General features: G+C 47.4%; 1 protein-coding gene across 1 annotated transcript in view; it reads left to right on the forward strand.

The window, feature by feature from the left end:
* The window catches only part of ZC3H3 (zinc finger CCCH-type containing 3), a 202,674-nt gene that overhangs the window by 81,171 nt on the left and 103,608 nt on the right, over positions 1-17,895 (forward strand). The window contains exon 4 of the mRNA XM_082047074.1: positions 1,002-1,152. Coding sequence (XP_081903200.1) covers positions 1,002-1,152 — 151 coding nt within the window. The remainder of the gene's footprint in view (positions 1-1,001; positions 1,153-17,895) is intronic.

Here is a 17,895-nt window from a genome sequence, read left to right on the forward strand (position 1 = left end):
TGACCACCCTCGTTGCTAAAACGTCTTCCTCATGTCTAGATGTTGAGGATCAAAGTACGGTTGGTGAATACGTGATTTACCTGGTAGGGTTTTACTGAGCCAAACACCCCCAGATCCCTCTCTGCGGAACTGCTTTCGAGAGGCTGGAGAGCCGCTCTGTGCAGAGGGATCTGGGGGTTCTGGTCAACGGCAAGTTGAACATGAACCAACAGTGTCCCTGGAGCCAAGAGGGACCCGCGTCCTGGTGCATCCAGCACAGCATCACCAGCTGGGCAGGGAGGGGATTGTCCTGCTCTGCTCTGCACTGGGGTGGCCTCAGCTGGAGCATTCACTGTGTGCAGGGCTGGGGACACAGGAGAAAAGGAGATAAAGCTACTGGAGAGTGTCCAGAGGAGGCTATGAAGTTGGCGAAGGGTTTGGAGGGGAAGCCGTACGAGGAGTGGCTGAAGTCACTGGGTTTGTTCAGTCTGGAGAAGAGGAGACTAAGAGGAGACCTCATGGTGGTTACAGCTTCCTCACAAGGGGAGGAGGACGGGCGGGCGCCGAACTCTTATCTTATTGAGCAGTGACACAACCCGAAGGAATGGCAGAAGATGTGCCAGGGGAGGTTCAGGTTGGACATGAGGAAAAGGTTCTTCACCCAGAGGTGCTGGACGCTGAACAGGCTCCCCAGGAAGGTGTCACCACCCCAAGCCTGACAGTGTTCAAGAAGAGACTGGACAATGTCCTCAGACACACGGTGTGAACTGTGGGGTGTCCTGTGCAGGGACAGGAGTTGGACTTGATGATCCTTGTGGGTCCCTTCCAACTCGGAACATTCTATGAGTCTATTCTATGAGGCCATCGGAGCCTTTCTGTTACCACCAACCACGGTGGTCCCACACCAAGGTCTTCTCTCCCTTTTGCTAAAGAGTTGCATGTCAGATCTACATTGGTGATGTCCCTTCTGTCCCCTGCACACCTGAATTTCAAGCCCTTTTTTGCTATTTGCTTTCTTGTAGGAGCCAACTTGCACTTTGGACGGAGCCCCCAGGCCAACAAGGTGATAAAAACACGCTACAGGATAGTGAAGAAGAACGTGGTGTCTCCAGCCGTATCATCCTTCAGCAGCCCTGTTCCCAACTGGAAGACGAGGCGTCCGGTGACATCCAGGTAATAATTCCATCTCTTGAACGCAGCTGGTTGGGATGTGGCAGCCGAGGAATCTCCGCGTTGCCTCCGCCTTATAACCATTTCACATTCAACGCTTAATTTCTCTATTTGTTTAGCTGCTTCTACGCAGAATTTATTGATTTAAAGTGTAAAATTGTATTAGTAATCACGTTAGCCCGCGTCGGCGTCCAACCTCTTACCGCGGTCTGTGGCTTCGTATTTATTCCCTGTTTGAATTAATTGTTGTCATGAAGCGGTTAAATAAGCTGGAAGAAAGATGAATAAACTCAACAAAGGTTTTTACATCAGGCCTAAGTAAACTTGCGGCTTCTTTTTGGAGATAGACATGGCCTGTTAATTAGGGATGGTCAAGCCTGCTAATGAGGCCAGAATTTCCCTCTGTTTTATAATATTGTTGTGTACGTTGGTGCTACAGAGGAGCTTATTTGAAGTGTGTTGGAGGTAGATGCCTCAAACCTGCACCGGGAGGTGGGTACAGGCACCAATTTGCTTCTTCCCGGGTTTTCGGGATGGATGGAGCATCAACCTGGCCCTGTAGCAAATAATTTGGTGCATCAGCACCGGTCTGAAGAGGGGTGTCACCAAAGACTGGTGCTGTACCCTTAAAACTGAGTCTTCCTAAACCTACAAGCGACCTGCAGCCATGTCAGCTGGTGGAGAGGCTACCAGGGAACATCTCATAGGCCAAGACAAAGTCTAGAAGTTGTGTATAAGCAGAAGGTTATTTATGGTAATTGATGCTCTAAAACACAGGTGTCAAACACCTGTCCCGTGGGCTGGATCCGGCTGCCTCCTTGTTTCTTCTGGCCCGGCACTTTGTTTCCACATTGCCAAGGTCCTTGTCCCCAAGGTGCTGACAGCGCTGGTCACTGTGCAGCGTGTGTGACACACGTTGTGCTGCAGGAGCAGGAGCAGGAGGGCGGCGTTTGCAAGACTTAAAGCTATTTGATTTAGTTTAAATAGACCTTGTAAAACAGGACTGTATAAATGTAATTTTAAGACTGGATAAATAGTCCTAAAATGCCATTCAGCCCTTTGAAGGCAACGGCGAGGCTGATGTGGCCCCGGGTGAAAATGAGTCTGACACGCCTGCTCTAGAAAATGTCACTCTTAGAACTGATGGGTTGGGTTATAACCCAGATTCTGGCCATTCTTCGGTTGATTTCTTAGACTCACTCTTAGACTGATTTCTCTTCCTCCTGAAATGCTGCTTTGCCACTGTCAATATTTGGGCTAAAAGACCCCGCTCTGGGCTTTTTTGTTTTATTATTCATTCCACCGTAGCAAATCCAAGGAGGCGGAGGATGCTGCGGGTTGTCCCCCCATCGGCTCCTCCGTCAGAGCAGCCACGTGGGTCGGCATCAACGTCCCGCTGCGGGTGGTCTCCTCCAGCAATGATTCCCCCAGCAATGCCCAGATGTGCTGGTTTGACTGAAAATGGGTTCGTTTTCTTCATGCAGTTAGAAACCTCTTTTTTCATGGCACGGCCAGGATTGGGACTTAATTTGAGAACAAGAGATAACACCCCGGGACAGAGTTCATGTTTAGAATTGCTCTGCTCTGAGAGCCAAGGACACTCTGAGCTCTGCCCACAGGTGTGAGGAAGGGGATGGATGGACAGAGCTTGACTGACATCCAGACTGACCAATAAGAGTGTTCCATCCCATTAGCATCATGCTAATTATTTAAGGAGAGTGGGGATCTCCGCTCCCTCTCCCAGGCGTTCTCGCTCTTGTTCTCAGGCGTTTTCTCTCTTTCTTTGCTCTTTTTGTCGGAGCCAGAGGAGCTCGGTTCGGGATATTTAGTTCAACCGTTTGGCATTTTGCAGAGTATTCTATTTCTAATTTATATATCTAGTTACTAGTAGTGTATTAGTATTCTGTTACTTTATTAAACTGTGTTTATCTCAACCCAAGTTTCTCACCTCCCTGTTGATTCTCTCACAGAATCACAGAATCCCAGAATGTCAGGGGTTGGAAGGGGCCTGGAAAGCTCATCCAGTGCAATCCCCCCATGGAGCAGGAACACCCAGATGAGGTTCCACAGGAAGGTGTCCAGGCGGGTTGGAATGTCTGCAGAGAAGGAGACTCCACAACCTCCCTGGGCAGCCTGGGCCAGGCTCTGCCACCCTCACCAGGAAGAAGTTTCTTCTCAAATTTAAGTGTAACCTCTTGTGTTCCAGTTTGAACCCATTACCCCTTGTCCTATCATTGGTTGTCACTGAGAAGAGCCTGGCTCCATCCTCCTGACGCTCACCCTTTATATATCCGTAAACATGAATGAGCTCACCCCTCAGTCTCCTCTTGTCCAGCTCCAGAGCCCCAGCTCCCTCAGCCTTTCCTCACACGGGAGATGCTCCACTCCCTTCAGCATCTTGGTGGCTGCGCTGGACTCTCTCCAGCAGTTCCCTGTCCTGCTGGAACTGAGGGGCCACAACTGGACACAAGATTCCAGGTGTGGTCTCCCCAGGGCAGAGCAGAGGGGCAGGAGAACCTCTCTGACCTACTGACCACCCCCTTCTAACCCACCCCAGGTCCCATTGGCTTCCTGGCCACAAGGGCCCAGTGCTGGCTCATGGTCACCCTGCTGTCCCCAGGACCCCCAGGTCCCTTTCCCTTATGCTGCTCTCTAATAGGTCATTCCCCAACTTACACTGGACCCTGGGGTTGTTCCTGCCCAGATTCAAGACTCTACACTTGCCCTTGTTATATTTCATTAAATTTTTTCCCACTCAACTCTCCAGCCTGTCCAGGTCTCTGATGGCAGCACAGCTTCCAGTGTCACCCACTGCTCCCAGCTTGGTGTCACCAGCAAACTTGCTGACAGTCACTCTATTCCCTCCTCCAAATCAAGCAGATCTTACCTTCCAGTGGGATTTCTTGCTTTCTTACCACTATAAATTTATGATAGAAAGCCAGACCATGAAATAAAGAATCATCATGTTTCTTCTTTGGCCCCAAAAGCAGCTTTTAAAGATATTATAATGAAGTTTTCAAAGTGTGGCTTTTGCATTGTGAATGTACAAGCGTGTTGCGGTAAAATCTTAAGCTGTATTGCTTCACAGAGGTTCATCATTTGCTGCTGCTAATTATGGTGCCTGGAATTTTTCATGCAAATGAAGTTGTGGTTTTCGTGGCTGTTAATCCCTTGTTTGGTCCCGTAGTGCTGGTGCGATGCTGCTCCTGGTTCTGGTCGCTCTTATGGATACAATCGCTGATGTGCAACTCAAATTGCCCCTGTTGAGCGTATTTACATCAACATCCATCTTTCTTTTTCCCATCCCCAGCTCAGTTTGCTGCTTTTCTACTCCTGAACGAGCCGTTTTGAGCAAATCCTCCTTTTATTTAGGTGGAAAAAGCTGCTGCTTTCTGCTCCTGCTACATCAGTCGTGTTCAAACAAACTTCCATCACTGCTCTTTTTGCAAATCCTGCCTATTTAGCAGTGAAAAGATTGATTTTTGTTTCTAGTTTTTGTGACAGTGAAACGTTCTGCGGCGGATCTGTGCCAACCCGCTGCTTTAGTGTTTCTCCACTGTTAATCAGCCAGAACTGGGACCTTGAAAGAGAAAAAGTGAGTCAAGCAAGACTTGCCCTGCTCCGTCTTCATCCCAGTTTTATTCCTGGGAGGGGAATTTGTGTCTCGTACCTGCTGCCTGTTGGTGGATTCAGTTCTACGACGCTTTTCCAGCCGGTGAAACATGAAGATGTTTTTGCCACTTGGATGCTCTTTATAGTGAGAATCATGGTGTTGTACCATGACATGATGTTGCCCAAAACTATTATCCGGTTGATACATGAGCCCATCTCATGAAAACTGTTTGGGCATTGGTGGTAAGAGAGGCGTGAGGGGCTTCTTGTAGCCATATTGAATTGAATCTGCTGCCTCTTAATGAAGTGCGGATAGAATCATAGAATCATTTTGGTTGGAAGAGACCCTCAAGATCATCACGTCCAACCATTAACCCATCCCTGGCACTGCCCCATGTCCCTGAGAACCTCATTCAACCCCTCCAGGGATGGTGACTCCAGCACTGCCCTGGGCAGCCTGTTCCAGTGCCTGACAGCCCTTTGGGGAAGAAATGGTTCCCAAGATCCAACCTCAACCTCCCCTGGCGCAACTTGAGGCCGTTTCTCATCCTATCGCAATGTGTTTAATCCAGTGCTGTAATGGATGACTAACTTGATTGCCCAGAGAGGTGGTGGATGAACCATCCCTGGAGACATCCCAGGCCAGGCTGGACAGGGCTCTGAGCAACCTGAGCTGGTTGTAGATGTCCCTGCTCATTGAAGGTGCTTGGACTAGATGGTGTTCAAAGGTCCATTCCAACCCAAACCATTCTACAATTCTACGAACTTCAGCCTTAGTTAATAGAAAACTTTTGCTCCAACTATTCCGCTCAGGTTCTTCCCCCCACAATTTGTTACTCCAGATCAGGATGGTTGATGAATGGAGGACCCGAGGTGAAGGGCCGATGAGGTCAGGAGCTTCAGGCAGGGTTTGAGCAGATTTCTCCAGCTGCTGTGTGATGGGTTTTGCTCAACCGAGCGGTGATTTTGCGGAGGAGCGACCTGTTCGTGCTGCTGCGATTGGCCGAGAGCTCCTGCTTGTAGAATAATTTAATCCATATTCATCTCTGACTTCGTTAAATGATGCAGTTGAGATCTTACGGCTGTTGCAGACAAATCTTGATAAAATGCCGTCAGCAAATTAAAACAATTATGGTTTAAAGAAGCAATAAATCTCTTACTCGGTCTCCCCGTTACCTTCGTTGTGTGCGATCCATCATGCACACCGTCTGGAGGAAGCACATGGCAAATGAATCACGGGATCCCAGAATGTCAGGGGTTGGAAGGGACCTGGAAAGCTCATCCAGTGCAATCCCCCCATGGAGCAGGAACACCCAGATGAGGTTCCACAGGAAGGTGTCCAGGCGGGTTGGAATGTCTGCAGAGAAGGAGACTCCACAACCTCCCTGGGCAGCCTGGGCCAGGCTCTGCCACCCTCACTGAGAAGAAGTTTCTTCTCAAATTTAAGTGGAACCTCTTGTGTTCCAGTTTGCACCCATTACTCTTTGTCCTACCATTGGTTGTCACCCAGAAGAGCCTGGCTCCATCCTCCTGACACTCCCCCTTTATATATCTGTAAACATTAATGAGTCCCCCCTCAGTGTCCTCTTGTCCAGCTCCAGAGCCCCAGCTCCCTCAGCCTTTCCTCACACGGGAGATGCTCCACTCCCTGCAGCATCTTGGTGGCTGCGCTGGACTCTCTCCAGCAGTTCCCTGTCCTGCTGGAACTGAGGGGCCACAACTGGACACAAGATTCCAGGTGTGGTCTCCCCAGGGCAGAGTAGAGGGGCAGGAGAACCTCTCGGACCTCCTGACCACCCCCTTCTAATCCACCCCAGGATGCCATTGCTCATCCTATAGTTTTTATGGTTTATTTTGTCCAACATTTACAGCATCCTCTTGATCCTGTAGCAAAAAACGAGCCAGGAGCTGCTTTCTCGGTGATGTGTTTTGCTTTTGCCAAAACAACGGGCAGCTTCGGTGGTGGTGGGACACGCCGTCCGTGCCCGCAGCACCGCTTTAGTCACCCTCTCATTTTTATTTGTCAGTGTGCGGCACAATGAACAGTCAGCTATTTATTTCTAATATCCTTTTCACCTTAAGCCAGAAGTGGGGTGTTAAAAAGCTGCTCACAAATTGGTTTCTAGGTGAGTTCATAGGGAAGTTCTTGCTATCAAATCCAAATTTTGGGGGGTCCAGAAGTGATGCGGAAGTTTTTCGCATGGCCAGATTTCATATGCTGCCTTAATAAACTTAAGGCAGGACCCGTGTTCTCGTCCATCTCGTGAATTCGCTCTCGCTAAAGATGTTTATGAGACTCCTCCCTTTCATTTTGAGTATCTATTCTGCAATTTGCAACAAGGAACCTCATCGTGGCATCTGGACGTTGCCTTTATTGCCCCAAATCACCCCAAATCAGCAGTTTAAGATGATGAGGGACTTGTCTTTGGGAAATGAGTGACGGGCAGAGTTGCTGCGGGTCCGTAGGTACCCGGTGCTAATCCCTCGGTGATGAGTCGCGTTCTCCCCTCATTGCTCGGTTGCATTAAACCTCGCCCTGCCGCTGACTTTTCGTCGAGGCGATAGATGGGAGTATATTTGAAATTAATTTTACTCCACTTTTTGTAATATTTTTGTTTTAAATAGATTTATAAGCAACTTGGGGGCTATTTCTCCAAATTTATGAAGATAATTTTCACTCTCTTGATAAGGTTAAATTTACACCTGCTATTTCCATATTAATTCACATTGCTAAGTGGATCTAATTTTCTTCCGTTCTTCTATCTAGCGAGTGTGGCCTTTCCTAATGCAATTTCCCCCTCACTAAATCACTGTGATCGGGAGTCATGATCGAGTTAAATTAACTTAAATTAATTTACTTAATAAGAGCTCCAGATCATTGTGAATGAGGTTAAGATTTATTGATTCTCCTTTTCACTCCTCCCCCTTATCTCTCGCTGCTTTGCAGGAGCGCGGCTCAGACGGGCTGCGATTTGCTTGCCTTCAATTTCATTTGCTCACGTTGACATCGCCGTTGGTCATCACTTAAAAGTCATGGGGGGCGATTCCCTCTCCCCACACAACTTCTCGCCGCTGGGAGAGGGACAAATGAATCACTATGGAGGAATCATGATGGATGAAGCAATGCGCTGAGCGGTACTGCTCCTGCTTCCAACCTCTTTCTGTATTTCATGGGTTTTTAGTGGATGTGGCCACCAAGAAACCAGGATGTCCAAGTTTCATAGATCCTACCTGGAGGCTGAAGAACCTTCTGGGGTAAGGCCATGGAACTATGAAGATGAGGGGTCTGGAGCATCTTTCTGATGAGGAGAGACTGAGAGAGCTGGGGCTGTTCAGCTGGAGAAGTGAAGCTGAGAGGGATCGGATCAATTGGATCAATATCTCCAGGGTGGGTGTCAAGAGGATGGACCAGACTCCTTTCAGTGGTGCCCAACGATATGGTGAAGGGCAATGGGGACAGACTGACACACAGTAGGTTCCATCTAAACATGAGGAGAAACTTCTTTCCTTTGTGGTACCAGAGCCCTGGACTGGGCTGCCCAGAGAGGTTGTGGAGTCTCCTTCTCTGGAGACATTAAAATCCACCTCGACACCTTCCTGTGTGATCTGCTCTGGTGACCCTGCTTTAGAAGGTGGGTTGGACTGGATGATCTCCAGAGGTCCCTTCCAACCCCAACTGTTCTGTGATTCTGTAGGATTGTGGAAACTTCTGGCAAGGTAGGTAGGGCATCTGCTGTTGTGGCTGGGATCCTCCAACCCAACGCACCTTGGCCAGAAGGAGTAGATGAGGATGAGGATGAGGATGAAGATGAGGATGAGGACAGGAGGTTGCTCTTGGCAACCGCAGATCCAACCCCTTGCAAAGCCACTTGCTCTACTGAAGGAACAGTTTTCTTGCAGGATCAAACAAGACAAACCCAAATGCTGTTGAGCACCCAGCCTGAGGCGGCAGTGGGAGATGTCCATGCCCCTTTCTGGTGGATGATATGATTGGCTTAGCCAGGAATCATGCCAAGAACAACAGATAACATTGGCCAGGAGCAGGAGGGTGCTAAGTGCCTACAGGAGACCCCATCTCACCCTCTCACAGAGAGACAGAACCTCTTTAAAACACATTTTGGGGAGCAGAGAGACCTGTACGTAGCAGCTGATGTTTTGTTTATGGACCGCCATCATAAACAAGTTAAACATTGACCCACTTTGAAGAGTTTTAGTCTAAATCACTGATTCATGTGTTTAAAACAAAAGTCTGCAAATAATAGCCTGATTCTGATGGAGAAGCTCTGATTTTTTCCTCAGAAAACTTTATGTCTCCTCTTGAGGGACAATCCTACCCCTCCAGCACTATAAATAAGTAAAGAAGGAGATAATACAACATTTGTCAGAGAAATGCCTGCTCAGTAGAAAAGACGTGTCAGCAGAGGATAAGCTCGTGTGGTTTAGTTTTGTTTTCTTCTTTTCTTTCTGTTCTTTGGCCTGGAGCACATTAAATGGACTTAGATGGAAACAAGAACCTTTTGGGCTTGACTTGGGTCCTCAGCAGCCCTTCCCCTCGTAGCCTTTAGGGTTTTACCTTTTGGCACGAAGCAGGTGGTGCAGACTGTGAAAAGGGCTGGATCTCAGTCACCATAGTGGGTGCAAGTGCCACTTCCCCAGGGCTAAGGGACACATGGCTGAGCACCAGGAGGAGGAGAAATTACCGTCTCTGCCGGTCACCGTGTTTCAGGAGGTTGGCACGCTGTGTTCCGGATGGCTTGGACACGTCAACCTCCTTGTTTCACCCCTTCCTTTCCTTCACGGTGGGTGAGTTTTGGTTTCTGGTTCAGTTTTTGGTCTCCTGCCTGTGGTTTTCAGATACCCATCACCAGCTGGGCAACCCAACTCATCACCCAGTTGATAGAATCAATGAATTTTTTGGGTTGGAAGAGACCTTTGAAGGTCACCCAGTCCAACCCCTGCCATGAGCAGGGACATCTTCACCCAGATCAGGTTGCTCAAAGGCCTGTTGAACCTCACCTTGAACACTTCCACTGATGGGGCATCCGAGCTGCTCCTTCTAGCTCTAGACCAGTGAAGGTATCTGCTGAGGTTTTGTGGAGGCCACCGTTCTCCAGTGCTGTCCCCACGCTTGGTCTCCTCTCTCAGACACCAGCATCATCATCTTTTCCCCCAAGTCCCATGCAGTTTGCTGTCAGTGGATAAGTGAACTCTTTCTGCTTAAACCCTTGGGGAAGGGAGACACGGCTGAAGTGTCTTGGGTTGGAAGGCAGAAGATGCACGTACCCCGATGGGTGTGTGCCAGCACGGCTTTGCCAGATCCCTCGCTATATCTAATTCCTGCAGAATGCAGAACTGAATGGCTGGCCACGTTACATGGTGTGAACGTGAAGGGGCTGGAGCACAAATGTGATGGGAGCGGCTGAGGGACCTGGGGGGTTCAGCTGGAGAACAGGAGCTGAGGGGAGACCTTCTGATCTCTGAACTGCCTGAAAGGAGCTTGGAGCCGGGGGGGTCGGGCTCTGCTCCCCAGGAACAAGCGCCAGGAGCAGCGGAAATGGCCTCAAATTGCACCAAGGGAGGTTGAGGTTGGATCTTGGGAACAATTTCTTCGTGGAAAGGGCTGTGGGGCATTGGAACAGGCTGCCCAGGGCAGTGCTGGAGTCACCATCCCTGGAGGGTTGGACAGACGGACATGAGGTTCTCAGGGACATGGGGTAGTGCCAGGGGTGGCTTAATGGTTGGACTCGATGATCTTGAGGGTCTTTTCCAACCAAAATGATTCTATGGTTTTAAGTCATCAGAGAGTTTTGGAGAGCAAAGATGCTGCTCTCCATGCATCTTGGAGGTGATGCAGGGTCTGGAGATGTTTATGTTCAATCACCGTACGTTCCCGATCCTGTGTGGGTTGGTAGTTGGGGTTGAGAGCTGCGAGTGGAGTTCGGGGATGTAACACACGATGGATAGAGCAAATCCATATTTCTCCAGTGCTGGGACATCATCTCGAAAGCTGCAGAGAAGATGGAGCAACTGTTGATGTAGATATCTACCACTGATATTTGCCGAATGCTCTGATAGGGGGAAGCTTTAATTGAATTTATATATTGTGATGAGACAGGGATGGCAAAAACCGTCTTCTCTCCGTCCATCTATTTTCTCCACTGGCCGGTACCTTCACATTAGTGCGGAGAAGAGGTCCAAGAGGTGAGACCCCAACCTCCCAGAGACCAGTTTAAAGCACAAACTGGACTGGTGCAGTGGTCCAGATGCTGCTCTTCAAACTGGGGTGATCCTGCAAAGACCAGGCTGCAATCTCCAATTTTGGGGAAGATTTCAAGCACAGCTTTCTATGTCCTTTATTAATATCTCATTCGGATGATGCTCCGGTCGGATTTTCCATCTCCTGAATCTCCTCGCACACAGAATCCCAGAATCCCAGAATGTCAGGGGTTGGAAGGGACCTGGAAAGCTCATCCAGTGCAATCCCCCCGGAGCAGGAACACCCAGATGAGGTTCCACAGGAAGGTGTCCAGGCGGGTTGGAATGTCTGCAGAGAAGGAGACTCCACAACCTCCCTGGGCAGCCTGGGCCAGGCTCTGCCACCCTCACTGAGAAGAAGTTTCTTCTCAAATTTAAGTGGAACCTTTTGTGTTCCAGTTTGTACCCATTACCCCTTGTCCTATCATTGGTTGTCACCGAGAAGAGCCTGGCTCCATCCTCCTGACACTCTCCCTTTCCATATTGATCCCCATGAATGAGTCACCCCTCAGTCTCCTCCAGCTCCAGAGCCCCAGCTCCCTCAGCCTTTCCTCACACGGGAGATGCTCCTCTCCCTTCAGCATCTTGGTGGCTGCGCTGGACTCTCTGCAGCAGTTCCCTGTCCTGCTGGAACTGAGGGGCCACAACTGGACACAATATTCCAGGTGTGGTCTCCCCAGGGCAGAGCAGAGGGGCAGGAGAACCTCTCTGACCTACTGACCACCCCCTTCTAACCCACCCCAGGTCCCATTGGCTTCCTGGCCACAAGGGCCCAGTGCTGGCTCATGGTCACCCTGCTGTCCCCAGGACCCCCAGGTCCCTTTCCCCTGCGCTGCTCTCTAACAGGTCATTCCCCAACTTATACTGGAACCTGGGGTTGTTCCTGCCCAGATTCAAGACTCTACACTTGCCCTTGTTATACTTCTTTGCCCATTGGCGAAGGGTCTGAACATCATAACTCAATGAGCAGCGGTCGGGGCACCAGGAGTTAATTTTGTTTTATCAAGATGATAAAACAACCCTTTCGCCTTCCCGGCTTTTCATGCATTAATCTGAAAAAAGCCTCAAAATGTGACTAATGCCCTTAAAGTTACTGTCAATTTTTTTCTCCCCAAATTCATTTGACATGAAAGTGAGGAGTAAACAGAAAGACTGTGTTTAAGCAGATAACTTGGAAAGCCTTTTCCATCACATTTAAAAACGGCCGTGTCATGGATTCTGCGAATTGGCGCCTTCTATTTTGTTTTCTTTTATTTTGTCCGGGTGGTAAATTTTCTTTTAATAATCTCGAGGCGCTTTGACGAGGTTTAGGGCTCAGATTTCTTTTGGAAGGGATGTTAAACCATTCTCCAAAGTGACATCTCATTAAAGCCAAATTCATCTGGAGACGTTACAGACAGGAGGAAACCGTGGCTCCTATTTGAAAATACATATTCGTTTGTATTTTTTTCTATAGGAAGCACTTTTAATCTTTTTAATGAGGATGGTATGAGATGCACAAGCCCGGATTGTTCTGAGAAGCCCTGACATCTGGCCCAGTCTAATCCAGGCTGTGTTAGGGACCAGTTTAGAGGCTTTAGAAAACAATGTTGACTCTTTGGGGCAGAGCTCGGGATTAACCGTTCAGACACAGACGTTCTGTGACACTCACGTGGCCCTTTTTCCACCCACCCCTTTATTTCCCACCTCTTTTTATTTATTTTCTTATTTTATTTTATTTTATTTTATTTTATTTTATTTTATTTTATTTTATTTTATTTTATTTTATTTTATTTTATTTTATTTTATTTTATTTTTATTTTTATTTTATTTCATTTTAGTTTATTTCATTTCATTTTAGTTTAGTTCTTGTTTCCCCTCTTTCCCTCTTTCTCTTTTTCCTCTATTCTTTTTCGCTTTTCTCTTTTTTCCGTTTTCCCTTTTTCCCCTTTTCTCCCCCTTTTTATTTTTTTAATATCTTTTTTCTTTTTTTCCTGTTTTTTCCCTTTTTTTTCCCCCCATCTCTTTTTTTCATTTTCCTCTTTTCCTTTTTTCCTTTATTTCACAGAATCCCAGAATATCAGGGGTTGGAAGGTACATCCAGTGCAATCCCCCCATGGAGCAGGAACACCCAGCTGAGGTTCCACAGGAAGGTGTCCAGGCGGGTTGGAATGTCTGCAGAGAAGGAGACTCCACAACCCCCCTGGGCAGCCTGGGCCAGGCTCTGCCACCCTCACCCCCAACAAGTTTCTTCTCCTCTTTCAGTGGAACCTCCTGTGTTCCAGTTTGAACCCATTGCCCCTTGTCCTGTCACTGGTTGTCACTGAGAAGAGCCTGGCTCCATCCTCCTGACACTCCCCCTTTCCATATTGATCCCCAGGAACGAGTCCCCCCTCAGTGTCCTCTTGTCCAGCTCCAGAGCCCCAGCTCCCTCAGCCTTTCCTCACACGGGAGATGCTCCACTCCCTCCAGCATCTTGGTGGCTGCGCTGGACTCTCCCCAGCAGTTCCCTGTCCTGCTGGAACTGAGGGGCCACAACTGGACACAAGATTCCAGGTGTGGTCTCCCCAGGGCAGAGCAGAGGGGCAGAAGAACCTCTTTCTTTGTTCCTTTTTCCTTTCTCCTTTTTTCCTTCTTCCTTTTTTCATTATTTCCATTTTTCCCTTTCCCTTTTTTTTTTTCCTTTATTTCCTTTTTATCTTTTTTTTCCTTTTCCCCTTTTTCCATTTTTCCTTCTTCTTTTTTCCGTTATTTCAGTTTTTTCCATTTTTCTTTTTCATTCCTTTTTTCTGTTTCTATTTTATCCCCTCCAGCCTTTTTCTTTTTCACCTTTTTTTTCCTTTTTCCTGTTTTTCTTCCCTTTTTCGATTTTCCCCTTTTTGGTTTTCCTTTTTCTTTTTTTCTTTCTCCTTTTTTCTTTTTCCCTTTTTCTCTTTTTCCTTTTCCCTTTTTTTCCCATTTTTCCTTCTTCTTTTTCCCATTATTTCAATTTTTTCTTTTTTCTTTCTCTATTTTCCAGCTTTCCTCCTTTTTTCTTTTTCAACTTTTTTCCTTTTTTCTGTTTTTTCTTCTCTTTTTCAGTTTTCTCTTTTTTCTTCTTTCTTTTCTCTTTTTTCTTTTACCTTTTTCCTTTTCCCTTTTTTCCCTTTTTTTCCATTTTTTCCTTCTTCCTTTTTTCCATTATTTCAGTTTTTTCTTTTTTTTCTTTCTCTATCTTCCCCTTTTCTTCCTTTTTTCTTTCTCCCCGTTTTTCCTTATTTTCCCCCTTTTTCATTTTCCCTTTTTGCAGTTTTTATTTTTCCCTTAATTTTTTTATTTTTCCCTCATTTTTTTTCTCATTTTCTTCCTTTTATCCTTTTTCCTTTTTTATTTTTCCATTTTTATTTTTCCATTTCCCCTCCCCCCTTTTTATTTTCCCTTTTTTCCATTTTTCTGTTTTTTATCCCTTTTCCAATTTTTTCCCATTTTGCCTTTTTCCTTTTTCCATTTTCCCTTAATTCCTTTCTCTTTTCCCTTTTTTCCCTTTATAATTTTATTCTTCTTTCCTTTTCTTTGCATTTTCTTCCTTTTATCCTTCAGCCTTTTTCCTTTTTTCTTTTTTCTTTTTTTCTTTTTTCTTTTTTCTTTTTTCTTTTTTTTGTTTTTCTTTTTTCTTTTTTCTTTTTTCTTTTTTCTTTTTTCTTTTTTCTTTTTTCTTTTTTCTTTTTTGTTTTTCTTTTTTTTCTTTTTTCCTTTTTCCTTTTTTTCTTTTTTCTTTTTCTTTTTTCTTTTTTCTTTTTTCTTTTTTCTTTTTTCTTTTTTCTTTTTTCTTTTTCCTTTTTCCTTTTTCCTTTTTCCTTTTTCCTTTTTCCTTTTTTTTCTCCAATTTTTCCATTTTTCTCTATCCTTTCTTCCTTTTTTCCTTTTTTCCTTTTCCCCCTCCCTCCCCCATTTTTTCTTTCCATTTTCCTCCCCCCCCACCCCCTTTTGTTTCCCTTTTCCCTCATTTTGTAGCCGTGCTCTCTCTGGACTTCAGCAAAGCCTTTGGCACTGTCTCCCATCATCCACTCCTGCAGAAGCTGGGAGCCCATGGACAAGCGCACTCTCTGCTGGGTTAAGAACTGGCTGGAGGGCCGGGCCCAGAGAGAGCTGGTGAATGGGGCTGCATCCAGCTGGCGACCGGTCACCAGTGGTGTCCCCCAGGGGTCGGTGTTGGGTCCAGTCCTGTTTAACATCTTCATTGATGATTTAGATGAGGGGATTGAGACCATCATCAGCAAATTTGCTGATGACATCAAGTTGGGAGGGAGCGTCGACCTGCTGGAAGGCAGGAGGGCTCTGCAGAGGGATCTGGATAGACTGGAAAAATGGGCTGATTCCAATGGGATGAAGTTCAACAAAGCCAAGTGGCGGGTCCTGCGCTTTGGCCACAACAATCCCCTGCAGCGCTCCAGGCTGGGCACAGAGTGGCTGAAAGGGACCTGGGGGTGCTAATGGACAGGAAGCTCAACATGAGCCACCAGTGTGGCCAGGTGGCCAAGAAGGCCAATGGGATCCTGTCCTGTATCCAAACTAGCGTGGTCAGCAGGACAAGGGCAGTGATCCTTCCCCTGTGCTCTGCATTGGGGAGGCCACACCTGGAGTATTGTGTTCAGTTCTGGGCCCCTCAGGTCAGGAAAGAGATTGAAGTGCTGGAGCGGGTCCAGAGAAGAGCAACAAGACTGGGGAAGGGACTTGAACACAAGCCCTATGGGGAGAGGCTGAGGGAGCTGGGCTTGTTTAGTCTGGAGAAGAGGAGGCTTAGAGGTGAGCTCAGCACTCTCTAGAACTACCTGAAGGGCAGTTCTAGCCAGGTGGGGATTGGGCTCTTCTCCCAGGCAGTCAGCAATAGGACAAGGGGCCATGGGCTTCAACTCTGCCAGGGGAAATTGAGGCTGGAGATGAGAAAGCAATTCTGTGCAGAGAGAGTGGTCAGGATTGGAATGGCTGCCCAGGGAGGTGCTGGACTCACCGGCCCTGGAGGTTTTTAAACTGAGATTGGACATGGCACTTAGTGCCATGATCTAGTCAATGGACTGGAGTTGGACCAAGGGCTGGACTTGATGATCTCTGAGGTCTTTTCCAGCCCAGTCCATTCTGTGGTTCTGTGATTCTGTGATTTTTTCCCCTATTTCTTTCTCTACATCGTTGCCACCAGCAGGTCATTTCCCAGCCAGCAGGTTCCCGATGGGCAGTGGGACCCAGGGGCTGCACCAGCCCCATCCATCCCCCCATCCTCCCATCCCCCCCAGTCCTGCCCCACACTGGGACAACCTCATGCCATGAAGTTGTATTGTTTCCTGATTTCACATGAATTTGCGGCTGCCAGCATTGCAGGGAATGCTCCGTTTTCCCCCTCGAAGGGTCGGCCACCAGTAATCGAGCTCTACTTCGGAGGAACTAATGAAAACAAAATAAAAGCGGGACTCAGAGGTTAACGACCAGCTTTAAATGCATATGAAAATACTTAAGAATAATGGGTTTGTCTGTTTTTAATTTTGCTTAATGGAGTAGTCGAGTTTGGAATGGATTCTATTCAAAATAAAAGTGTCGCATCCGAACCTGGGGAGGCAGTGATGTGTTATTTACTTGGCAGAGTGTTGTGTTGATCCTGGATCAGCCCTTCCCTGGAGCCTTGAGCATCCTCATTCGGAGAACCCGCCGTTCCCTAAATTCAGGTGTTTTTTCTTGCTGGAGACCTTGCAGCTTCATCCTGTGCTGGGGCCATGTTGCTTGTGAGCAGAAGAAGGAGACGCTTGACTAGTTTGGCTTAAAAATCGAGCATTTATCTTCTTTTCCTCCCTTTCTGAATGAGTGGGGTGTATCTCATAGTCCTCACCTGATGTTATTTGGGGGAATGATCTTGCATTTCTTGCAGAGGTACAGAAAATAACCTTTTTCCCAGGGGCTTAAGGCATATCGGGATAATCTGGCTTCTTATTTGGCTGCTCAAACGTGGCTTTAGATCTGTAGCCGGCAAACATCTTGCTCTTCGGATTTAGGGAAAGCAATACTGAAAGCTGAGTTTTGGCTGAAGGGGAATCATAAGGACACAGAAACATGGAGCATCATTGAGAATAAAAGTGGCACCTTCTTCGTTAGCATCATCGGGGCGTAGTTTTGCTTTTGTAATGCTTAACCCCAGCCAAAAATAGATGTGTTCTGTAAATTAAGTATGTATAAGAGGTGGTTTCCACCACTAAGCTCCTTCTCAGTGTCACGGTCCATTCGGCAATGGACTCGTGATGGTTCTTTTACCTTGATCTCAGAGCGCAAAATTAAGGCGACTAAAATGCCAAGAGGTTATAATTCAATCAAGCAGTGTTGCTTTATTAATTTGCCCGTAAAGCGGCACGTGATAGAGTAAGAAAAAGAAAGGGAGAAGAAATGGGGAAAAAGTAAGAGTAAAGATGGGGAATGAGGTTGCGTTTATCACCAGTCCAGTTCCAGAAGCTCCCTCTGGTCTCCGGGTCTCGTGGAGTCCAGCGGGTTCCCCATCGTGGTTCGGGATCCTCTGGTGGGAAGATCTTCAATGGTGTCCATTCTGGAGTCACCTTTTATGCTTCTTCACCCCACCTTGCTCCCATTGTTTTAGGTCAGTCTCGCAACCCAGGCTTGTACTGCGCAGGCTCGGAAGAGTCACGCTTTCTTTTGCCAACGCTTACGTGTCCAGCATTTGGGGTCTTTCTCTGGTCCATTGGGTGTCCTCAGGACCCTTGGAGAGCTTCTGGGCGTGCTCCTTTTCATTGGCCATTGTTTGGGGGAGCAGGTGAGGGACTCGTGTAGCTGAGGCTGCAGGTGAGAACACATCTTCTGGACGGCAGCGATTGTCCCTGGGTCAAAGAGACCCTCATAACAATCACTTTCAGGAGGTGGGGGCTG

This window comes from Streptopelia decaocto (assembly GCF_964273445.1).
Source record: "Streptopelia decaocto genome assembly, chromosome: 2".
Taxonomy (NCBI): Eukaryota; Metazoa; Chordata; class Aves; order Columbiformes; family Columbidae; genus Streptopelia; species Streptopelia decaocto.